Source organism: Ailuropoda melanoleuca, chromosome 1 (genome assembly GCF_002007445.2).
Source record: "Ailuropoda melanoleuca isolate Jingjing chromosome 1, ASM200744v2, whole genome shotgun sequence".
NCBI classification, from domain to species: Eukaryota; Metazoa; Chordata; class Mammalia; order Carnivora; family Ursidae; genus Ailuropoda; species Ailuropoda melanoleuca.
In genome coordinates, this window is record NC_048218.1 from 134,329,849 (window position 1) to 134,356,394 (window position 26,546).

General features: G+C 35.9%; 1 protein-coding gene across 1 annotated transcript in view; it reads right to left on the reverse strand.

Moving 5' to 3' along the window:
* Nucleotides 1-26,546, reverse strand: part of PCLO (piccolo presynaptic cytomatrix protein) — a 378,386-nt gene that overhangs the window by 326,434 nt on the left and 25,406 nt on the right. Inside the window, 1 exon segment of the mRNA XM_019798053.2 lies at nucleotides 23,321-24,721. Within this exon segment, the coding sequence (XP_019653612.2) occupies nucleotides 23,321-24,721 (1,401 nt within the window).

Genomic DNA, 26,546 nt, shown 5'->3' on the forward strand with positions numbered 1-26,546 from the left:
GGGGGATGGGATAGGCTGGTGATGGGTATTAAGGAGGGCACGTACTGCATGGTGCTGCTGGGTGTGATATGCAAGTAATGAATCATGGAACCTTACACAAAAACTAGGGATGTACTGTATGGTGACTAACATAATAAAAAATATTATTAAAATTAAAAAAAAAAAGAATCACAATATGGCCAAAAAAATAAGTTCTCAGCGTACGTCCATCTGGACATATGCCAACACATGATATTCACATTCATGTTTTCATGGGCATTCCAGAAACTAACTGTGGTGAAATAAAGCATTACAGTAACTCACAAGTGCTATGAATATGGAAGAGAGAGAAATAATCCTCTGCTCACTAAAAATGACAGCAAATTTAATGCAACTTCTGCTGCTCTACTTAATGATGCTACCTCTATTTTTACTCACAAAACAAACTTAACAGAAAACATGTCCGTTAAAATTAGGTAGTAATTTTAGAGTAAATGTCAATGTTTATGAAGGTTATTTACAAATCCTCGTTCTCTATGACGTGGAGAATGCTTTCTCATGACGCTTTTTTCTAGCTCTCTCTACTCAAGATCACAACTCTGGGGGCACCTGGGTGGCTCAGTCGTTAAGCATCTGCCTTTGGCTCAGGGCGTGATCCTAGTGTTCTGGGATCGAGCCCCACATCAGTCTCCTCTGCTGGGAGCCTGCTTCTTCCTCTCCCACTCCCCCTGCTTGTGTTCCCTTTCTCACTGGCTGTCTCTCTCTCTGTCAAATAAATAAATTAAAAAAAAAAAAATCACAACTCCACATTCTGTACCATTCAGAGCCTTTACAAAGCCATTCCTTCTGCCTGAACTGTCCCGACCCCATTCATTTGATCTCTCTCACCTTGCTGATTTCAGGTAAAATGATCCATCCTCAAAGAGGCCTTTAGGAAACCTGTGTTAGTAGTATCCATTTAGTTACTTATATCCCTAGCTCTCCCATCTATCGGAACTGGAATAGCAAGAGGGTACTTGCCTATTTTATTAACTGAAGTAGAGTCAGCAGTTGATGCAACACATGGCATATTGTGAGGGCCCAGTAGAGATGGGCTGATTGTACATGAAACTCCTATTTTTAACATACCTCACAAGTAATTGCGAATCTCCAAGCACTAGGAACTTCTACTGTAAACTATTACTAATTTATTCCTGTTGTTACTAGATTTTTTCTTTATTACTAGTGTTATTATTACTTTTTTTCCTACCTTTTTAAGTAAGCTCTATGACCACTGTGGGGCTTGAAATAACAACCTGGAGATCAAGAGTCACATAGTCTACTGACTTAGCCAGCCAGGCACCCCATTACATTTTTTTTAAGACTACTAGGACTAGTAAGGAGTGGGGAAAGTTCTTAGAATGGTGTGCAAAATATAAGGTGCATGATGCAAAATTCTGACCGGAAAGACCATCAGAGATCATCTACTTATTCTAATAGTCATCCATTTTTAAGGTGGGGAGAGGGTGGAAGCTATTTACACATAAATCATTATTATTCCAGTATTCATAAGACATTAAATTATGAGTCTGACAACTGTCTTAAAATATCCATACTTAACACAGAAAAGGAAGCCTAGAAGTTTTTTTTTATTCAAAATTAGAATCTCAACCAAATGCAAGTCAGTTTCTAACTTTTCAAAACCATAATAAATACTTCATTTCAATGTTCTTTGCTGCTTATCAAGTTGTCATAGAAAAAAATAATGGTCACTGGAATTTCAAAATAATTTTAATTATGCCACCATACAAAACTCAAGAAAGACTAAATCACAAAATATTAACAACACTAAATGCAAAGGATCCTTCCTTGCCATCAATATTTATTATAAAGTCACAAAACAGTTTATTGTACTAAACTAATGCTTCATGGGTCTTCCCAAAGAGAAATCTCACTTTTTCCAAATAGGATATTTGCCTAGAGTTAGTAGAAATAAAATTACAACTTCAAGAATAACAGTGCACTTAAACACTGATGGGCACTAGAGACTCATCTAAGGGATTATGCCCTTTGACCCAAAATTATTTTTTGAAGTTGTAAAATCATTGACTTCATTAAATGGCACATTTAGAGTCTCTGGACTTCAAAGCCTTTTGTTCACTCAAACACAGATTCTAAGGAAACACAGTAATAATATAAGAAATCTGAATAAGAAACACCATTTTTGAATTTCAGTTTATCTGGAAATATCTTAAATTGGTGTATGTTTAAGAAGATAAAAGGCAGACATGTAATAATAATGATAATTGTTATTATTATTATTATTATTATTATCATTACAGGATGATCAAATTGATATATGTGCCACAGAAAGGTGTATACGTTTGGCCACATAAGTAAATTCAGAAGACTTATTTGGTCTTATGCCTGATTGTGTTTTAAAGGAAAATAATCATCTTTAGGAGGAATAAGCAAAATAAAAAAAATATTTTAGCAATTTTAATAACATACACGTGTATTTCACTTTTTTTCTTTTACATAATTCCATGAACCACGTTCATCAGTAAGATAAAAACACAAGCTCCATCTAAAATTTTACCTAATACAGCTTTCATTTATAGTCACAACACTATTAATGAGGCACCCAAACAAAATCATACCATGGCTTAAAAAACTGTATCACCTGGCTAGAGAGCTCCTTAACACTCAAAAGTAATATTTTCACAAGCAATCAAAAGAAGCTGATTCTAATTATCTCAAAAATACATTCATATTTTTTCCCAAATTCAGAATTGAATACTCTAGTTCACAACATAATAGCAGAAATTCTTGTGACTCCTAAACTCATTATCATCTTCTAAATATTGTATTAAACTATGCTCTTTCTCTTATTTTAAATATCAAGAAAAGAAGTGACACAACTATGGCATAGGTCAAAACACAGACCTGAAGAAAGGCTTCTGCTGTTGGGCACTGCACTCAACCTTCTCAATAATGTGAAATATTTTGGGATGTACCCACTTAATACGTGTCCGTTAAATGAATGAATAAATAGAATGAGCAAATGACTCATCAAGAAACAGAATTTAAGACTCTCTATGGTAACTTCCGAATCATTCCTACCATAGCACAAATCTTATCAGTGTAAAACATTACTTTTACCAATCAGTTTTCAACAGACCAGAAGTTTAAATTAAGCAAACTATACTGAGTACTAAGTAGAGGAGAGTTTCCATAGCATGAGATATGAGACAGACAAGATTAAAGCCCTTGTGGAAGCCACTGTCCAGAACTACTTGAAGGCAAAAGATCAGTTACAAAAATTATATTGATCCTTAGAGAATGCATGAACTCTTCATCCTGACAATTATATCCCGGCACATTTCTTTTTTTTTTTTTTTAATCAGAATACCTTCCATTTTCATAGCCTTAGCCACATAAACACACCCCACACATAAAATCTAATTGCTAGGGTCAGGATACCTTAAGAAAATAAAGATTTGGGTTCAATATCCCACACATCAGCTATGTATATATCCTTAGTCAAATCACTTAACTTTTGTGAACCCCAGTTTCCCTATCTGCAAATCTCATAGGAGTATTTTTAATGTGAAATGACAAATACAAATTTAAAGGTGGCAAGATACCAAGAACATTTTAGGCCTGTGTTAGCCCAACAGCATGTTGAAGCACCCCAGACAGCTATGGGGGGCTCATAAAGGGACTGTAACTATTTTAAATTTTCAAGAAAATCGCAGCAATATTCAACGTACACCACACAGAGTGGTACTATTGTACTGTTTGGACCTAATTTCTTAGTAAAAGAAACTATAAGTTCCTTTGTTTTGTCTAGGGGTATTGAGAAAAAAGTACTGAGAACCAAGGGCACTTGGTTACTACTGTCTAACTTTTATAAAACATTCTATGGGTTTTCCGATTTCACTTGATTATGATTTTTGTAAGGGCAGATGCTATGTCACTCCTTTTTTTCTAAAATCTTCCAAAGCATTTAAAATTTTAACTGAATTTTATATGAAACAGTAAAATATCCAAGTAGAAAAGGAAAATATAGTATGGGGAGTTTTGGGGTTTTAAAAGATTTTATTTTTTTTTCTTTGACACAGGCGGGGGAGGGGGGAGGGCACACAAGAAGGGGGAGTGGCAGAGGGAGAAGCAGACTCCCTGGCCTGAGCGGGGAGCCTGATCTAGAGATCCATCTCAGGATCCTGGGATCATGATCTGAGCTGAAGGCCAACGCTTAACCGACTGAGCCACCCAGGTGCACCAAAAGAGGTATGTTTTCTCATTATTATTCACCTGTAATAGACTATAACAAATTTAACTAGGCCAATATTTCCAGAAGCACATCTCAATAACACATACAAATTCCTAGACACATTAATGAAAATAAGTATGAGAAAAACATAAAATTCTTTTATTAGAGTTTCCTCATGCACATTAATCACATTCAAAATTGAGAATTCTCTACAGTAAGAAAAAACTTTTAACTTCGTTTAAACAAGATGATCTAATATATTAAACATATGTGCTTATTAATAGTGTGATTTATCACTTTTACCCAGCTTTTCAGAATCACTTAATAAGGATTTTTACCATCCTCTGTCATACCTGAAGCACTATACAAACAAGTTAGTAAATATACCTAAACACTTGGAAGGCATGCATCAACTACAGACTCACTGCATTTTAAAAGAAAAAAGATCAATATATACAGTGATTTAAGCTCTCTTCATCTTTGTCAAAGTGATCTTGTTTGTTTTTCTTTCTACTTATCCTCATATAACTGGGTAGCTATGTGCTGCCGTACCATGGAATTCTGCGCATAACTAAGTGAAGAAAGAAGAACTTCCTATCAATATTTTATTTTTTCAATCTCAGTGTTTTCTGTTTTTCTTTCAGGATTTATATCCTACCCTTGGTGAATATCAACTGTTGTCATTATGTTAGCCAATAACTGAAACAAATAAGAGTTATCAAGGATTATCTTACAGGTCAAATTCTTACTCTTTACTTGGTTTAGAAATATGTTTCTTTTTTCAAAAAGCTCACTAACTTATTACATGATCATTAATATTTATTTCATAACACAGAAAACAATTAAATACACTTTTTTTTACCAATAGCCATATCCAACTTGCTTTTTTTTTTTTTAAAGGAATAATATAAGCGATATTTAAAAGAAGGAAATTTGCTACCGCTCAATAGCAAGGGGCTGGGAACATTTGCCAGAATTACTACAGAAGCTGTATTATCGTCAGCCAGGCACCTATGCACCTATGATTTATCCTGTCAGTGACCAATGTAACAGGAAGATAACACATCTAGACGTCAGCACTTTCACGTCACCACTGTCACGCCTGGATGAATTTCATTTAGCACCTGCTGGACTTAAGTGTTGTGAAGTACAAAATTTAATATTTAATCAAGACCCACATGAATCCATTTCACCTGAGTCCAACCTTCTGTCATTTGTCAAATATACAAAATACAATAATGTTTGCTTTACTTTGGTGTCAGCTAAGATTTAGTTATGACTCAAATTATAAATTAATCATGACCAAAATACCTCCTAGAAATACAGCAGTCACCCTTAAAATTAGTTTGAATGAATTTAAAACGAATTTGAGTTTTCACGTGGATTTTTTTTTAAGGATGTATTTATTTTAGAGAGAAAGCAGAGGTAGTGGCAGAGGGAGAGGAAGAGAGAGAATCTCAACCAGACTCCACATCGAGCATGATGCCCGACACAGGGCTTGATCTCACAACCCTGAGATCACGACCTGAGGTGAAATGAAGGGCAGACTCTCAACCGACTAAGCCACCCCGGCGCCCCTCATTTGGATTTTTAAACTGTATAGACATATCCATTTGAATTCATTAGGAAACTCTTCCTTGAAAGATAAACACTCAATGCAAACAAAATTATCCATAAATTACATATTATATATTGTATACATTATATAATTTTATATACACACATACATAAAGAATGAAATCTAAAGTTTCAAATTATAATAGTTTTCAGATATTCTTTGGCAACAGTAATTGCCATCCATGAATGGTCACAGATAAATTAATACAATTTATACAAAGTAAAATAGTTTGTGTGTGGGGCACACCTGGGTGGCGCAGTCGTTAGCATCTGCCTTCAGCTCAGGGCATGATCCCAGCGTTCTGGGATCGAGCCCCACATCAGGCTCCTCCTGGGAGCTGGGAGCCTGCTTCTTCCTCTCCCACTCCCCCTGCTGTGTTCCCTCTCTCGCTGGCTGTCTCTCTCTCTGTTGAATGAATAAATAAAATCTTTTTAAAAAAAAATAGTTTGTGTGTATGTGTATGTAGGTGTGTGTGTGTACCTATGTCAATGAGAAAAAAAAAAAAACCTAAAAAATCACTGACTAAAAAAGAGAAGCAAAATCACAGTTAATAGGGCAAGTGATGAATAGACTTCTTCTTTGCTCTGATTTGTATATTAGATCCTAAGTCCATACTTATTAGGCCATTTTCCACATCATATCACCACTATCCTAGCATACAGCAGCTATATAAGCAGGTGTCTCTCTACCTACTTAGCTACATTTCATTCATTCTTCCATCATAATTAAGACAATTACCAGAGAAACTAAAATATCTTTGCATATAAAGTTGAAACGACCATTTTAAAAGTATGACTTCCCATTTTGTGTGCTGCCAAAAATTAAATAAAATTTTATACCCAAATTTTATCTTTGAAAAATAATACTACCCACATTAGATGTAAAATATTTTCTGAAAACTTAATGTAAATGCATAATTCTGAAACAGACTGAAGTCCATTTTTAGTTCTTAATCATGACAGGCAGAAAGGGATGAAAGTTCAATATTTTTCATAAGTTGTGTTTTTCTTATTTTGCAAAACATATAAACCCTCACCACTTTTTTTTTCCCTTGGTGAGGATTAATCAATATATATTACCATTGTATTAATCAACCTCCTTCATTAATTCTTAATTCCTGAAACAAGGTTAGGTCTACAACATCTCTCTTCTCTGGTCGTTCCAAAATGCCCTTTTTAGTTTTCCTTCCTCTCTAATCACTCAATACGTGATGCTTTGCTCCTTACCCTTTCCCCCACAAAATCTGGCCTTTCCTAGATCTCAGCCTCTTTGCTTTTCCACATTTTTTTCTTCTATATTTTAATCTAATTCTGTGACTTTGACACCACTTCTATTCTGATGACATCCAAAATAGAAAGGCACTCCCTGATATCCTCTAAGATCTAGAGCTGACTAATCTAACTTCCTTCGGCACACTAACATTCCAGTAATTGAACATCACTCCAATTTTACTTGATTTTACAATCTCTGTCCCAATATCCCAGAATGAAAAGCACGCAGTCATATTTGTCTTTCTACTTCCACATATCCAGTCAACTGTTCAGCCCTGTCGAGTCCATCTCCTCCCACAGAGGGAATCTTATACTCTAATTTCCAATATAATCTGGTTCATTTAACAAATGAATGGTAAGATTACAAAAAAAATAAGGTCAAGCATTTAACTGTAAATTCATAAAGACCTCTCATTACTATCCCAATAAAGAGAATAATGCATTAGTATTTTTATGTGGAAGGCTTAAATGAGAGATGGCACCATAACGATTACTTCTGGTACTGCTCTAACACACTCTCTTTCCTGTCATGGGATTTCAGATAAATTAATTCTACTTTACATCCATGTTTCAGTGAAGTACTTGGGTGCATTTATGTATGTATGCTCTGTAACAAAATCAATTTAATACATGTGCCCTCGTTCATAAAATTCTCTTGCTTTAATAAATGCAGTAACTTAGCAGCAGTGGTAGGTAGAATCCTAAGATACATCTCCCTTCCCCAAGACTTCTACCCTTTGGAACACACACTTTATTTAATTCCCTTCACTTCAGTATGGGAGGAAACTGCAAACATGATGGGCTATTTTCCATCAGGTTACTAATCAGTTGACTTCTGAGTAAATCAATGGAGAAGCTATCCAGTCAGGCTCAATCCAATCAGATGAGCCTTTGGAAAAGGCTGGGTCCTTCTTCAAGTCAGAGACTTAAAAGTGTGAGATGCATTTCACATAAGGAAAATTCTGTCACTGGCCTTGAAGATGGGGGATCCATAAGACAAGGCATACCCATCGTTTCCAAGAACTAACAGTAACCCCTGGCAGACAGTCCAGAAAACAGAGAACTCAGTCCTACAATCACAAAGAACTGAATTCTGCTAAGAACCTGAATAAGTCTGGAAGCAGATTCTTTAGCAGAGCCCCGAGATAGGAACACAGCCTCAACCACATCTTGATGTCTGTCTTAAGATTCTGATCTGAGAAGCCATGTCCTACCAGAGTTTTGAGCCACAAAACTGTGAGTTAATAAATGTATATTGTTTTAAAGCTGCTAAGTTTATGGCAACTTGCTGGATAGCAAAAGAAAACTAATACACATTGCAGAAAAAAAAAGCAGTTTCTACTTCACAACTGAAATTTAGAGTAACGTCAGTTTTAAAATGAACTGTATATTTAGGTTTCCTTTGAGTGTTATATAACTTCTTAAAAATTGAAAATAATATCATTTTAAAACTATAAATGTTATGATGGTTTATTTTTGTATAATTTAAATAAATAATACTCTGTCAAGAACTATATTTACAATTTCCCTGAGTGTGATACAGTGTTTTAATTACAAAACATATGCTTGTTTTTAAAGAACTAGGATAAATCATTATAACAATGCTGGCTACGGGGCTTCATTTGGCAAAAAATCATGATGACGTAAAAACCTTCATTTAACTCAAATTTTTCAGAAATACCAAAATGTGAACAATTTATTTAAAAGTGTCAGAAAAGAAAATAAATCTCAGGCCATAGCTGACATGAATTAAGCCATTCAGCCATAAATTTCACTGAGCATTTTTCATGTCAACATATTTTTGTTGGTGATTACTTCTCAGCAATATTCTAAGGCTTTCCAAGTATATTCATTTTAAGAAAATCCATGATAAAACTTCTCTTGATAAAAGTTTTTTTGAAATCTTAGAGATACTTTGCTTCATTTCATATGTAAAGAAAGCATTCATATTAATATGCCACAATGATAGAGAAAAGCTCGTTAAGTAAAAATAGAAGCATGGTTGACATTGCACATAAAAACACAGCAATGCATGTGTTTTCATTTTAGTCAGGGCCCATTACTTTTTACCACATCATATAAAATAATCTAAAATAATCTTTCAGGCTTGGAATAAAGGCTTGCCATTTAACATCAAAACACATTTCATTAAGCAGCTTAGCTTTCCTTAGAAGAAAAACTTGACTTAGAAAAGAATCACTTTTATCAAGACTTAGCAAAAGGTGTATCTTGATACCGTATGCCTTCAAGATCCAGCAACGGTAGCTAGCAAAACGATCAATTATTGAGCTTTATCCACTGCCATGAACTGTATCGGAAGCTTAACATGTATTCACTCTTCTTATCCTGACAGCAGTCTTATGAAGAAGGTCCTCTTACTATCGTGCCCATTTTGTAGGTGAAGAAACTAAGCCACTATGAGGTGGCTGAGGTGCCATCTGGACAACACATACTGCCTCTCTACTAGAGATCACTAAACCCACTGTCTCTTTTCCTTCAAGCTTAGTTTCATTCATTTATCCCTCAGCTGTAACAGAAGATACATGGTCCCTTATAAGCCCCATTCTATAAGGACAATTTATTTTGGAGAAAGTTTTCAAATATATGTGATACATGTGTCTTCTTTCCACCTTTTGAAATTAGGCTTTGGAAAAGGTGACGTAGTAAAGTCATTAAAAACATTTGCAGCTAACCAGATGTGAGGTTAGCATTCTTTTTTTTTTTTTTTAATATTTATTAATATTAGAGAGAACGCAAGAGCACGTGCACACAAGCAGGGGGAGGGGCAGAAGGAGAAGGAGAGAAGCAGACTCCCTGCTGAGCATGGATGAAGCCTGATGTGGTTGGAGTGGGGGGGGGCACACGCAATCTCACAACCCTGAGATCAAGACCCGAGCAGAAACCAAGAGTCCGACGCCTAACCTACTGAGACACCCTGGTGTCCCAAGTTTAGCATTCTGAATCAATATTCCAGTTTACCTTATTCAGATATACATCTACAATAACTATAAAAGATTGATTCATTCACTTTAAGAAGATTCTGTATGAGTCTACTGTATGCCAACAGTGACAGAGTATACTGTGTGTCAACTGCCTGCCCTCATGGAACTTATATTCTAGTGAGGTGGAAAGCTAGTTTCAAAAAAATCATAATAAGTTAATAAATTAACTACCACGTTACAAGATAATAAGTGCTGTGAACAAAAGAAAAAAAAAGCAGGGTGAGAAATTTTTGCATTATGGAAAGCAGGCAGCAGATTATAGTATTAAATAGTGGTATAGGTTAGCCTCATTAAGGTGATTTTTTAAGCAAAAAACATTAAATATATAAAGTTCTTATTGTTTCATGTAAAAAAAAAGCTCATTTTTCTATTTCTTCTGTACTTGGAGAACAGGGGTGAAGTGATACATGTTAGTATATAAGACTTTTTTGAAGTACTTTACAAATCCTTGTGGCCAATATAGGACTTAATAACTTTTAAACTATTTCTAACTGTAATTATAATGCTATTAACAGGAAGCATGCATTTCCCTCTACGTGCCATTTCCCTAAATTCTGTTTTTCCTTCACTGAACAAAGATGTATTGACTGCCTCCCATGCGCTGGCATTTTAATGGTACTGATAGTGCTCCAAAGATCACATTCTGGTGAGATTACACAAATGCTAGAAGGCTGACTGAAGTACGAGAACATGAGGGGAAATGATATTTGACATGAATCTCAAAACATAGAAAGGAGATAAGAATGCAAGGAAGTAGAGACCATTAAGGCACAAGCAGAAGTATGGACAATTGAAAGTATATACTTTGATCATGGCATTGAATATAGTCTTATATGAAACAAAATTAGGGATTCCTTGGAACATGATAAATAAGGACATTGCACAAATAATTAGAAACATTTTGGAGAATGAATTTTGTGAAACTGAATTTCCCCAAATAAAGTGTTTGGGGCAAGCCTTACTACCATAACAGAGATGATAAATAAGGACTTGAACAAGGTTCTAACAGTGAGGATAAGAGAGACATAAGGAAACAAAGATACCTTTAGCAAGAGGAATCAATACCAGTCGAAAGTCATAGCTTCTGGGGAGTGAAACAGAAACAGAGTCTGGAGTGACTCTCAGGATTTATGATGCCTTTCAGCACAGCACGGAACACATAAGAAGCAACATGGGGGGAAAAAGGATGACTGCAATATGGGACAAGTTGAATATGAAGTGTGTGTGTGGTACACTTTAATGGAAATTTTCCCTAGACAGTATAATGCATAGCGTCAAAAGAAAGAATTCTAAGAATAAGATGATGGAGGCATCAATTCAAATGTATTTAATATTTAAAATACTATTTCTTGAGCAATATGTGTCTTCTAGAAACCATTTATGCCAAATAAATAAAAAGAGTGTGTGGTAAAATAAATTTTTTATCTACTAGGTAAAACAAAGTTCTATGTAGAAAGATTTCTCATAGTGTTAATATATGCAATTAACATCTCTAAAAGGGATTAAATATAAAGCATTTGCTAATCTTTTTGACGAAGGAAGATGTTTTAGGATAGCATCTTATGAGATGACACTTCAATAAAATATATTAAAGAAAATGCCCTAGATTATTCAGACAGGTATCGGATTGTGTTGGGTCCATCAATTAGTATGTATCTTTACACTACCTGACAGCGCCTAGAGAAAACTGACTCTCGGTGATTAAGAAGTCTGATAAGCATGCAAGGTTTTTAAATAGAGGATGATTTTTTTAATAAAAGTCATGAAACATATTCGATCTTTTGTTTGGCATGGCTCAGCTGACACTGTTCGCTTCTCTAAGTCTCTTAAGTCTATTACTAAAGGTTTTGTACACTTAGATAATACTTACATCATTACTTCTGTATGAATGTACTTCTTAAAGTAGACAGTATTTATTTTTTCAGTAGTTACGTACTGCAGTATGTTGATGAGTTAGACAAGAGTGCAAGACTATCTGCATGACATATAATGGAAGTCAGAAGTCCACAGGGTCTCATGGAGGCTGAGTAAACAGCCAAAGAAATTAGCAGGCATTCACACAGTTTACTCAAAGAAAATTTATATTGTTTAACCAAGTGCTTTAATTAGCTTTCCTTTGGAAGTTTGACTCAGGTGGAAAGGTTCTATTTTTAGCAGGTGCCAAAGAAAACTGCTGGAGATGGTACTTTGAGATGAGGAGAATAGTGACAATATGCGGTATGCGGAAAAAAATCGTTCTACCTACAAAGTTACGCAACAGTGATTTAAGCTGAAACTAGGTGAAAAATGTGGAGTGACTGTTACACTGACACGCCTAAAAGGTAATCTAAGTGAAGACACAGTGAATTTCAGGATTTAAAAACAAGATGAATTCACAACCCATCCTTTACCTAAGATATTTATTAGCTGTTAAAAGAGCCTTATTACAATATTAACAAAACAAGCAACTGAAAGAAAATACTTCAGAAGAACATTTCTTCTTTCTATGCCTTCCCAAATGGGAAAATTAAAATGACATGTTTTCTAATATTTAATTGTCTATAACGACATGTCTTCTAACATTTAACTGTCCATAAATACATTTTCTCCTAACATTTTTAGAAAACAAAAGAGAAACAAAAAGTAGTTAAGGCTAAGGTTAGGCATTCCACACAGATATCTGAGGTTATTTTTATTCCAATGGCTAATTTGATACGTAAGACATATTTCGATTTCTCCTGATGGCATTTTCACTTGACACTACACATGTTAGAAATTGACAAGGCAGATGTGACTCACATTTCTATATGTTAATACACAAGACTACGTATGTTAACTCCCAAAATTAAACCTTGTGGTATTTTAAGCCCTAACTTCCTCCCAGGGAAATTTCTATTTTTAGATCTAAAACTATAGATATATAAATGTGCATATACACACATACATATATGCATATACAGATATATATATGTAATTCCCAATGTGAAAAAGTATTAAAGCGAAGCATATTCTTTCAATTACTTATATGAATACCTATTACCACTTTTTTCCTCCTACAATAAGATAGATCTATGATAACTTGTATAAAATGACCATGTAGATTACATTACCAGTATTATAGATTGTCATATATAGAATAAAAACATTATTTTGCTATCTGACTAAATAGATTTCTATAATTTAATGAAAGAATAATCTCAGAATCATGCACATAAATCTGCATTGTAAAAATGCCATCGAATTTATTTTCTAATCACAGTAACATTATATTAATATGTAGGATTATGTAACCCACATACAATGGGGCAAGAAAATGTTAATATATATTTATTCATGGAGTATGTATTGTCAGCTGGAGCAATTGCTTGTTTCAATGTAAGGCTGGGCTGTCTGCTTTGCAAATTGTCCTCCTGTTCCTGTTCACAAAATTTAAGTAAAGGAAAAAAAAAATTTTAAGGAGCTGCAGAAAACAAACTTAATGAAAAGAGTATTTTTACTTAGTACTTAGCAACCACTATCTGGCCCTAATCGTAAGCATATCAGTTCAGTTCCATGAGCCTCATGTTCTTAATCTAAGTAGGATGTTTGATAAGTAGTCTTATTTCATGGAAGTTTCATGGAGTTGGATGAGAAGCAGACTCAAGAATAAGAGAGGTTTCCAAACAGGCAGCTTCCAGGCCTCAGTCCAGTGGCTGAAGTTGGCCTAAACCAGGATACTTTCACTTTTCACTGTTTTTCATCCTTGGTCTCCATATTTAACATCACTTTAAGGAGGAGTTCATAATATTTTAAGCTTAAAATCCATTGGATTATGAATCCTTCTTGTGACCACAGTCCTCAGGGGGTCACTTCTTCTCCTACATGTCTTACAGGTTATGCCAACAGTGCTGCTTCATTTTGGTTATTTCTGAATCTTGTGCATGCAGTGGGCAACCTTAAAGGATAAGATAATGTCTTCCTCCAGGGCAAAGAGCAGGCTAGCTTACAGTTTGCATAGAGGAGGTGGATTCGACAAGCTCAGTGTTCTTCACATGTGAAAAATCCACTACATGTGCAGTATCAATATAGGCCCATATCATATGACTCACATGAGAATGGAGGGCAAGGTGAACTGATGCAAATATTTTGATGTTCATGCTGTCTGCTGTGGTGTGAGTAATAAAGTTCTTTGTCTGTGACCCAGAAGTTTCATGTCAACAACGGGCAACTATGAAATAGTAACAAGTTAATTTAGTAGCTTATAAGCAGGGAAAAGTTAAATCCTGGCCACACACCCTAATCACTAGACTTTTATACTAAGGATTTCACGGATATTTAATATCTTTAAATATTAAAACTAGACTAATAAAAATAGTAAGGTACTGACACCGCAGACTAGACATATAACTAACAGTACAAATTAAAGAATCTAGAAGAGTAAACTGGGTTTTAATGGAAATTTATTACATAACAAAGGATGAACTAAAAATCAGAGTAAAGGAACATATCTCAACATCATAACGGCCATATATGAAAACCCACAGCTAACATACTTAATCGTCAAAAACTGAGAGATTTATCCCTAAGATCAGGAACAAAACAAGGATATCCACTCTCACCACTTTTATTCAACATAGTCCTACAGGTCCTAGCCGCAACAATCAGAAAAAAAGAAATAAAAGTATTGGTAAGGAAGAAGTAAAACTTTCACTATTTGCAGATGACATGGCACTATGTATAGGAAATCCTAAAGATTTCCACCAAAAAACTACCAGAACCGATAAATGAATTCAGTAAGGTCACAGGATACAAAATAAATATGCAGAAATCTGTTGCATTTCTATACACTAATAATGAAGTAGCAGAAAAAGAAATTAAGAAAACAGTTCCATTTATAATTGCACCAAAAATAATAAAATACCTAGGAATAAACTTAACCAAGGAGATGAAAGACTTGTCTAAAACCATAAAACACTGATGAAAGAAATAGAAGATGACACAAACAAATGGAAAGATATTCCATGCTCATGGATTGGGAGAAGAAATATTGTTAAAATGTCTATAATACCCAAAGAAATCTACTGATTTAATGCAACCTCTATCAAAATACTAACAGCATTTTTCACAGAACTAGACCAAAAAGCCCTAATATTTGTATGAAACCACAAAAGCCAAAGCAACCCCAAAAGCCAAAGCAATCTTGAAAAAGAACAAAACTGGAGGTATCACAATCTTAGATTTCAAGATATACTTACAAAGCTGTAGTAATCAATCTAGTAATGGTACTGGCACAAAACAAGACACATAGATCAATGAAAGAGAATTTATAGCCCAGAAATAAACCATGATTATATAGTCAATTAATCTTCAGCAAAGGAGGCAAGAATATGCAATAGGAAAAAGAAAGTCTCTTAAACAAATGATGTTGGGAAAACTGGACAGCTACATGCAAAAGAATGAAAATAGACCACCTGGTAATACCATACACAAAAATAAACTCAAAATGGATTAAGGACCTAAACATGAGGCCTAAAACCATAAAAATCTTAGAAGAGAGCATAGGCATCAATTTCTCTGACATTAGTTGTATCAACATTTTTCTAGATATGTCTCCTAAGGCAAGGGGGAAAAAAAAAAACCAAAAGTAAACTACTGGGACTACATCAAAATAAAAAGCTTCTGCACAGAGAAGAAAACAATCAACAAAGATAAAAGAAAGCCTACTGAATGGGAGAAGATATTTGCAAATGATGTATCAAATAAAGGGTTAGCATCCAAAATACAAAAAAACTGATACAACTTAACACCCTAATAACAAATAATCCAACTAAAAAGTGGGCAGAAGACATCAACAGACATTTCTCCAAAGAAGATATACAGATGGCCAAGAGACACGTGAAAAGATGCTTAACATCTCTCATCATCAGGGAAATGCAAATCAAAACCAAAATGAGCTATCACTTCACTCTTGTCAAAATGGCAAACAACAAAAACATAAGAAACAAGTGTTGACAAGGATGCAGACAAAAAGGAACCCTCATGCACTGTTGATGGGAAATGCAAACTGGTGCAGCCACTCTGGAAAACAGTATGGAGGTTCCTCAAAAAATTAAAAATAGAACTATCATATGATTCAGTAATTTCACTACTGGGTATTTACCCTAAGAATAAAGAAACACTAATTTGAAAAGATATATGCACCCTTATGTTTACTGCAGCATTATTTATTAGAGTCAAGATATGGAAGTAACCCAAGTGTCCATCCATAGATGAATGGAAAACAAAGATGTGGTACGTACAGGCAATGAAATATTACTCAGCCATAAGAAAGAATGAAATCTTACCATGCATGACAATGATGGACCTAGAGGGTATGCTAAGTGAAATAAGTCAGAGAAAGACAAATACCACATGATTTCATTTTATGTGGAATCTAAAAAACAAACCAAATGAGCAAACAAGCAACAAAAAAGAATGAGACTCTTAGAGAACTTGTGGCTACCAAAGGAGAGCAGTGGAAGAATGGAAAGGGGATTAAGAGGAACAAATTACCAATTATAAAATAATTAATAATTATTAAAATAATTAAGTCAGGGGGATGAAAAGTGCAGTACAGGGAATATGGTCAATAATACTGCAATTCACTTATTGCGGTGAACATTTCATAATGTATATAATTGTTGAACGACTATGCTGTATACCTGAAACTAATATAATATTACATGCCAATGATACACCAATTAAAAATTTAAAAAACAAAAAACAAAAAAAAAGATGGTCTGCATAGATACTTTGTCATTAATATGAAGTGCATGGTGGAGAGGAAGTTACTCACTTCTCTTCCGACACTTCAGTACCCTATGGATTGTTACAAGGAATACTACTTCTGTAATTCAAGCTACTGGAATAGAGGGGTTTTTTTAAGGTATTTATTTATTTGAGAGAGACAGCACAGGGAGAAGGGTTAGAGTGAGAGAGAGAATCTCAAGCAGACTCCGGGCCAAGCATGGGGCCCAATGTGGAGCTTGACCCCAGGACCTCGAGATCATGACCTGAGCCCAAATCAAGAGTCAGTGGCTTAACTGACTGAGCCACCCAGATGCCCCTCAAATTACTGGAATAGAGTTTTGAAAGTAAAATACGTAGTCATCTAGAAAAGAAAGGGAGAAAATAGTGGACCAAATGATATAAGTTATAATATTTAGTACTGCTGAGTCTCCTGATAGCAACTGACCCAAATAGTGATGATTTTTACCCAAAACCACATGGAGAATATAAACAGACCCAAAAGTTCTGAAAATAAGTGAGAGAGAAAACATTTGGAACCAGAGGGATCAGTAGAGACGATGTCCTGACGTGAAGACTGGCACGGCCACATTATGCTAGTCAATAGTATAGATATTTTTTTTTCCAATAATACAGGTATTTCTTAATTATGGTTAGCAGCACCTGAGAACATTGATCCTTGCGCCAGACCAGACCAGGCATTAGAAGTGTGTCTCTTGATGATGAGAGCCCTGAGAATTATCCATTCAGGAGGACATGCAAAAAGAACCAGCTATCTTGCGTAACATAAGGAAAATGAGCTCTGCAAAAGATAATTAGAGAGCAATAAATCTAATAATATTGGCATTTTTCTCGTATAGAGAGAAAGAAACATATCCTACACCACAGTATATCACAATGCATGGGCATAGGCAACCCCAGAGTTACATGAGGAAAAGGCACTAGTAATAGCAATATTTAAGGATGGAGAGTCTTACATAATGGTACTCGACATAAAATTATCAGGGAGATATTTTACATTTTTTTTATACTGAGTTTCTGAAATCCAATGTGTTTTTCTGCACTTAAGATAATCTTAATAAATCTTAATTTGAGTTAGCCACAGTGCTCATTAGCGTCTCTAGAGAAATAGCAGCATGTATGAAGTTGGCCAGAGTATAAATTGAGACAACTGCCCTGGAGAACAAGCTTAAGATAGAGATAACCTGTGGTCCAGCAATCCCACTCCTGGGAATGTGACAGAAGAGGCTATATGGAAGGGCTGGTAGAAGCAAAGATCAACAACCACCACTACCACCAATGGAACACTCAGATGTTCATGATTATCAGGGAGTAACATCTTTGCACTCATTGGCGGGAATATAGTATTTCTTGCAGCTGGAGAATGTTTTACATCCTCACACTCACGATACATGAAGGCAGGGACATCATTTTGTCATTCAGTCATTCCTTTCACCCATAAATGGTGATCAGAGGTGGACGTATCAGAAAGAAAAATGCTAGAATGATGCTGGCCTCTATGCTTCTGAACCTCTCGATTGGCCCATTCTTCTAGGTCCAACCACTAACAGAGCCACCACTATTCTGTGGGCCCCATATGCTACCCAGCTTTCATGCACATACTTGCAAATATGTTGGTGTGAAAGTCCTGGTAATTACCAAATGACACAACTTATAGGTAAGAGAGGACAGAACAAGGGGCATTGGCTATCCAGTTCCTTAGGTTACTCACATATATGATAGGAGAGAACGCACTGGCTTAGCCTCTGAATTCTACCTTTGTGGTTTGACAGCTGCCCTGCTCTGATATTCGTGCTCCCAAACTCTAAAATCACAGTAAAACCTACCCAACAAGATTGTTGTCAGGAAAAGGCTGTCAAATACCAGCCTGTTGCAAAAACAGTAACAAAAACAAACAAAAAAACAAACCAAAACCAAACCACCAACAGTTACAGCAGTTACCTTTTCCCCTAATGCCTACACAACGTTTTGTCTGGATCCTAATTAGAATCATCTATTTACCTGTAATATCCAAATAAAATTTCTGGTAATCAAATATAAATCAAAGGAACAATATGATAGCAATTTTAGACTTCCAAATTAACAAGTATCATTTTTGATGTTTTTATTCAAGTATGGAGAATCTGCAGCAAGAAGGGAATCATGACGCCAGGGGTGGAGATGTCAAATGCTATCACATCTCCAAAGAGAATTTGATACTTTAGGGCCCTTGTCCCTTGTTTTAGTAACATTGTACTAGTAAATTTTCCTTGGGAAACCATTAAAAATACAAAATATTTATATCCAAAATTATTCATCTTATTTATAATTAAAAAAATGAAACAACCTAAATCCCCAATATGAGAAGAATGTGTATGAAAAATATATATATCCATATATCCAAAAAATTAAGTAATAATCATTTTTAATAATATGCACAAAGTCTTTAATCATGTGAGGAAATGTTATATAATCATATGTTAGACTGGAATATAGAACTACCATATAGTATAGAATATGAACCATGTAAAAACACATAGAAGAAAAGTCTAATGGAGAAATTACTTTGTTTAAATTTGTTTAAACAGAAGTTTTAAATCCACATTTGAGTTTTCTGACAAAATACCACTTAATAAAAAAACAACATATCAAAATTCTCCTAAAAATTAAGAACCGATAATTTTGTTTCAACCAATGAACTTAGCACTTTTTAACTTACATGAGAAAGTTGACATCAGGAGTCCCTCTCTGCCACGGATGTCAGAAATATTCACACAGAATGCATAACTCCATTATATAATTCTTTTGAAAATAATTATTGGTAGAATTGTTTTCTACTTACTGATTTTTTTTATCATTCTTTCCATTTTTATTTGTGTGTATGTGTGTGTACTTAAATGTTTTTTACTATTGGGTAGATGATTTTTAAAGTATGAAGTAATGAATTTTAAAGTAAAAGCAAAATAAGTGTTTGCCAACCTAAGAAATCCGGCGCATGCCCACGAGGCTTTTCTTGGCTGTGAGATAGAGAAGGCAGAAGCCACCCCAGCTAGAGAGCAAAGATCTGAAGGGATCCCTGTTACACCACTGGGTCTTAATCTGCTCAAAAGGCCCATCTGTTGCCTAGTGACAAATATATGCTAGCTCTTCCTGCATCACTTAGGCCCTACATAATTATCTTACTAAGGAAGCAAAATTATGACCCTAGAACTTGCTGAAACACGAGGAAACGTGGTTTTAAGTTTTATTCCCATGGTAAAAAATTACTTTTGAAAGGTACAGTAAAAACAGTAACATCAACACCCACTATGAGCAATTTTGAGTCCTTTTTGCATTTGAAATGAACCAAAATTATTAAAAGCCACTAAACTGATTGTCAACTTAGGCTGTTTTTTTCAGGATACTTCCAAATTCTCTAAGAGCAGCGCTATCAGAAAGCCCTTCTGCCGCTTTTAAAACTCCTTCTAAGATATTCCCTGAGGTGGTGAAAGTTAAAGCCTAAGAGACTTCTTCCTTGCTATCTGAGGCTACTTGATTACGATGCCATTTATACAAACTGGGCAGCAAACAGTTAAACCTTGAAGCTTAGGTGGAAGCCTGGCTGCACCCCAGGGCCCTGCAGGCAGTTCCTGGCACAGCTCAGGTGTTGTGGAGGATGCTGTGTATGAGAAACAGGAAGCAACCTAAGAGACAGGTGTGTTTGATTAATGGGCAGGGGAGGGAGAAGTACTCTCTATATAGCTCCCCAACCCATGACAAACTGTAACCAGCTCTTCTCGTCACCAGAGCAACAGAACAGCAAAAGGGGAAGGCAGAGTGGTACCCACAGGAAAAGAAGACCTGCCTCACAGTGATTATTAGGTAGAGTAGAAGCAGAGGCTTACAATATAAAGTTAAATGTGCTCTATTGGAAAAATAAATAGAAATAGTTAAATCTTTTCTTAGAAATACCACTTCTTTGCATTGCAGGCATAAAGTCTGAGTATTTTCTGAATGTGACCTTGAAAACTAGAAGGAAAGAGCAGAAGATATTAGGTTAACAAGAAATAAATATCACAAGCAGAATGGAGAGAGCAAAGAAAGCAAGCAAGGATCAGGAAGGAGATGCTTTCCTAATCGCTCCTAACTGAAGGAAATGAGGAGAGATTAGTAGAAAGAACTCTGAGAGAGCACCGCAAGTTAAGCCTATAAATCGTATTAAAAATTTTCTAGAAATGTATGTGTACGTATGCACACACACATGCAAACACAAAGTGCCTTTCTTTTCAACTAACCCCCTCTGCCAATCCTCTCAAGTCCTTTGGGTTAATAAGAAGAAGAATATTTGAACACCGAATCACTCAACCAACGTCATTCACTCCCTTGATACCAGGTCAGCCAACGGGCTTTACTGAAAGGCTGGAGGGCACTAAGGCCTTGTACTAACTGAGAACTTCACATGGATTAGCACAGTTAAGTTAGGAACACTAGCCAACTGCTTCTGTTACATCATTTTTTTTTTCTCCTCTGAAACATCTTCCAAATTCAAATAAATTGTCACACAGCAAAATACTCTGAACAGTAACAGTGATCCCAGTGGTCATATTTAAAACAGGATTTCACCTAAAACACCTCAACACTTGAGATCACTTAGATTTTCAAACTAACGGAAATTTCACACACAGCCTAGGTAATTCTGTGCTTTATTCAAGAAACCTCCTTTCAAATTAGCACACCCTCCCCTCAAAAAAAGATAATTTAACCAACAAAAGAAAACCAAAGATTTTCCTGAAAAGCTTCTTGTCCTTCCACCCAAGTGCTCTCATTTCATACCTCCACACGCTGACTGGATTCTCGTAATCACTATGGTCCAAATATATACATCTACCTATGTGCACACATACAGACACAATCCTCCCTCTGCACCACACTTTTTTTAAGTGTGCCCAAAATACATTTTAAATAGAGACATTATGTTTTGTTTTTAGTGCTGCAGTTTGTTTTGTAACTATTAAATGGTACTGTGTTGACACCATCAGCTCCTCATTAAAGGGTACAATTTTTTAAGTCTATGAAATAAATACAATCGTATTGGTAAAACCAAAATTTTTTGCTTCATGAATACACAACCAAAAACAACTCTTCTAAATATATGGGAGAAATAGAAGGTCTGCTTTTTGTTTTGCTTTTGCATTGAATCCAAACCACTGTAAGTAATAATTATAGTTGTTACCATTCATGAAGTACTGAGGGAAACCAAATTTTATCTGCCTTTAAAATGGATCTCAGTTAACTCTATTCATCAGAGATCAAGAGGATAAAAATCTCCTTAAGTCTGTAGAAACAATACTTTCACATGATGTTAATTCTGTCAAAGCAACCTAATACCTTTGAAAAGTAAAAAATAAAAAATGTATACAGCTTATTCTTTAAAAAAATTTAACTCAGAAACAACACCAAGAATCTCTAAATCTCCTTCTGTAGATTTGCTATAATCTGTTCAATTTTTCCATTCCAATGAATTACAAAATCAAAAGAGAGTGGAATAAAATAATCCTTAAGTATTTCTGATTTGTGTAAAAACAATGAACAATTATTTAAAATTCAATCCCAAAATGTTTATTAAACATCTAAGATAGCAACAATCATTTAACCCCTCAGTTCCCAAGATCTAAATATTCTAACAACCCTAACACATTGTTAATGTTTATAGATTCATTCTTTTATAACCCTGTTAGGTAGAAATTTGCCCATCTCTGTTTTGGTCATTCCATGGAGAAAATATCTCATCATCCATTTAAAAAAAAAAAAAATTTAAAAACACAGTTCCTTGACATCAGTCACTGAAACCCATGTATCTGTTTTTGTTTTTGGGTTTTTTTGCACATTTCTTATCAAAGTACTCTATTTATGGCAGATAATAGTTCAAAGAGAATTATAAGAAGTCTAGACATAGTAAGTTTGAACCACTATTTTCTAGTAGGCAATATTATTAACCTACACTAATTTCTTAACAATTTTTGTAAAATAACAGACCTCACGTTGTTTACGGATCTGTAAGCAACCGAAACTTTCTCCAAGGTAGTAGAAGCCGGAAGGACTGAAGATCATGGGAACGGTAAAATGCAACCCCTCCTTGGCATTAAGTGAAAATCACATAGTAATCTCCAAAGCTACAGTTCTTTAATTCACAAAGGATTGGGATAATTGTTACTTTAAGTTGTCAGCTTATTTCATCTTCTTAATTCTGGTGCATAACCCAGAAAAATATAATTACATGAAGTTTTAACAAGAAATTAAGCCTGTAATAAGTAATGGAAACTTCTATGTCAGCAATATTGATATGCCTTCTTTACTAGAAATGGGCTTTTTTGCTTTTGGGGGGGGGGGTTTGCTCAGAAATTCGGCTACCAAAATACTTCAGAATAAACATGATACAGTCACATCCGTAAGTAATATATAAATTGCTTACCTCAGTCAAGTGTGGTGTAGGGTTAAATCCACAGAGATTACACACTTGATTCCTGCATTCAGTGCAAGTACTGAAGTTAGGAGGATCCTTAGAACCGATGTTGAGCTCAGTTTTGCAGAGCGGACAGGCTGATTCTGGTTTGGGGGTTTTCTCCAACTTGGGGGGAAGGACAGCCTTCTGAGGCTCAGCTGCTGAAGGTTTGCTATCCTGAACAGGCAGAGGCTTCTCCTCTGTTTCTGTTCCTTTTACGGCTGCAACTTGTTCAGCTTTGGGCTCTAATCTTTCAGCCACCGGAGCTTTCGTGTCTTTTTTCGCAGGGATAACCTTTGCAGGGGCTGGTGGCCCCTGACCTGTGGATTTGGGTGGCCCCTGAGGAGGTGGCTGTGAAGGAGGAGGGCCTTGTTTTGCTGGGGCCCCAGGCCCACTCTGAGACTGCGACCCAGGCTGGCCTGCTGTGGAGATTAAATTTGATGCCTGGCTGAAGATTGACGCTCCAAACCCAAAGAGTTTTCCAGTCACAGTTTCTTGAGGCGTTGTGGGCTGTGATTTGGGGGCATCAGTAATACTCCCCAGATTTAGACTGAAGCGTCTTGACTGCTCCTGAGGCTTTGGGGGCTGCTGAGATGTGGGGGCAGTTTGGCCAGTGGTAGGTCGTGGGCCTGGGGGCGGAGGGAACCCTTTTGGCATCGGCTTGGCATCTGGCTTAGGACTCATTTTGGTTTGTGCTTTCTTGGGTTCTTCCCTCTTTTGAACTGGATCAACTGGCTTTTGACCTTTGCTCTCTGAACTAGGCCCAGGATGTGAAATAATTTTTGAATCTGATGCAGGTCGGGGTATGACTTTAGAATCGACGGGGGTGACTCTTTCTCCTGTTGGTGGAAAACTCCGTGAGGGTTTGGCAGCATCTGTTTTTAGAGGCGGGGTTGTTTTCTCTTGATCCTCCGACTGTACTTTAGAGCTTGGAATATCAGGTTTTGCTGCTATCAACGATGAAGACACGTCTGTGGCTGGCTTTCCTGTCTTGGGCTGCTTTGGTTTATCCTCAGCCATGGGGACCTTGGCCTGCTCAGATGGCACCAAGGGCTCTTTGGGAGGGGCTGGCTTGGATGAGGGTTCTGCCACAGGAGGCTGCTTGGCCGCCGGTTGGGGAGATCCGTGAATGGTTGGTTGTTTCACGAGTGGTGGGGGCTTCTTAGACTCGGATGCCTTTGAGATATCCTGTTTGGGTACAGTATCCTTCTTTGGAGACATCTGCTGTGGCTGCGGGGATGGTTTGCTTACTGCGGATGCAGGAGTAGCAGGGGCAGTCTTCGGTTTCGGCTGAGGGGACAATGGAACTGGAGCCAGATCACCTCCTAGAGCTCTTTTCATCTGACAGTTTAAACAGAGCCACTCTTTTATCTAGAAATAAATATGAAACAATGGTCAGAGACAGGAACAATGTAAAGACACAAAAACATAATTTTAAAAATGCCTGGTACCATTTGCAACTATGTCACTCCTCATTTGACACATAATATATAGATCAAATCATTTTACTTAAATTATACTGAAATATTATAAAGTTAATTATACTGAAATATAATTAATGAACTTCAGAGAGTTAAGCACTCTATATGTTAAGGAAAATAAAATGTAAATATGTACATAAAGTTGTATTTTTTTCCTAGTGTTAATTTTGGTTTTTTTTTTAAGATTTTATTTATTTGAGAGAGAGTGAGTGTGGGCAAGCGAGAGAACACAAGCAGGGGGAGCAATAGAGGGAGAGGGAGAAGCAGACTTCCCACTGAGCAGGGAGCCCAATGTGGGGCTTGATCTCAGGACCCTGAGATCATGACCTGAGCTAAAGGCAGCCACTTAACAAACTGAGCCACTGAGGCACCCCTAATTTTGTGATTCTTTGCCCCTGATTTACTGAAAGTTTGTACCCCCAGAAATAGGAAACACTGTATCAAAAAGATGAATTATAACATATTAGGTTCCATAAATTAGTTACATTAGATATTTTCTCTATTGATGGCTCATACACAGTTTTTAGTTATACAACCCAGTGTACGCCTGTCAAATTATTAACACATTGCTAATTTATTAAATTAGCAGAGCATTACTTCCCCCTCCAAGGCGACATAATCAAATGTGTGAAAACAAAAATTGTTAACCACACTGGGTTAGAAAGAGAACATTCTCTGTTGAGAAAATAAAGAAAAAACAATGGCATCTCTTCAAATTATCATAAATAATAGCACGATTTAACAGAGGAAATAGTTTTTCCTTATAATTTTATGAATATACTAGGAAGAGCAGTGTAAGTAAGCAATATACTTATTCAACTGGTGAGATATGTATAGATGTGAGATTCACATCAAATATATACAAAGAGGTATAGGAGTAAGTGCATCTGTTCATCTCATATTGCATCAATTATAAAAAGGAGATGGTAAATTTGATACTTATTTTAGAAGATAATTTACAAGTACCTATGTTTAGCATAAGTCAATCAGAGAAAGACAGTTGTCATATGGGTTGACTCATATATGAAATATAAGGAATAGCACAGAGAATCATAGGGGGGAAGGGAGGGAAAACTGAATGGGAAGAAATCAGAGAGGAAGACAAACCATGAGAGACTCTTGACTCTGGGAAACAAACTGAGGGTTGTGGAAAGGGAGATGGATAGGGGGATGGGGTAACTGGGTGATGGGCATTAAGGAGGGCATATGATGGGATAAGCACTTGAACCCTACACCAAAAACTAATGATGTACTATGTTAGCTAATTGGATTTAAATTTAAAAATTTTAAAAATAATAAAAAAATAAAAGTACCTATGTTTAACATTTACCTTTTTTAATTCCAAAATAATATATGCTTATTATATAAAATTTTAAATATTTCCAAAGTAATTTAGAATGTCAAATTCTATATGATGCAATCTTCTCCACCCAAAGTAACCAATGTTACCAGTTTAGCACTGAGGTTCTATATACAGAAGTCTAATGGTGGAAAACTAAATATGTGGAACAGAGATACCAGAAAAGTTTTCCACAGTACAAAAGTATGAAGGGTTAGGCTGGCAAAAAACATGCTCCTTATCTGTAAACAATTTCCTTTTGAAAAGAAATTGAAATAACCCTTCCTAAACTCTTAAAAACTTGTTGTTTGGAGGAGGTTAAGATGGCGGAGGAGTAGGGGACCCCTTTTTCAGCCGGTCCCCTGAGTTGAGCTGG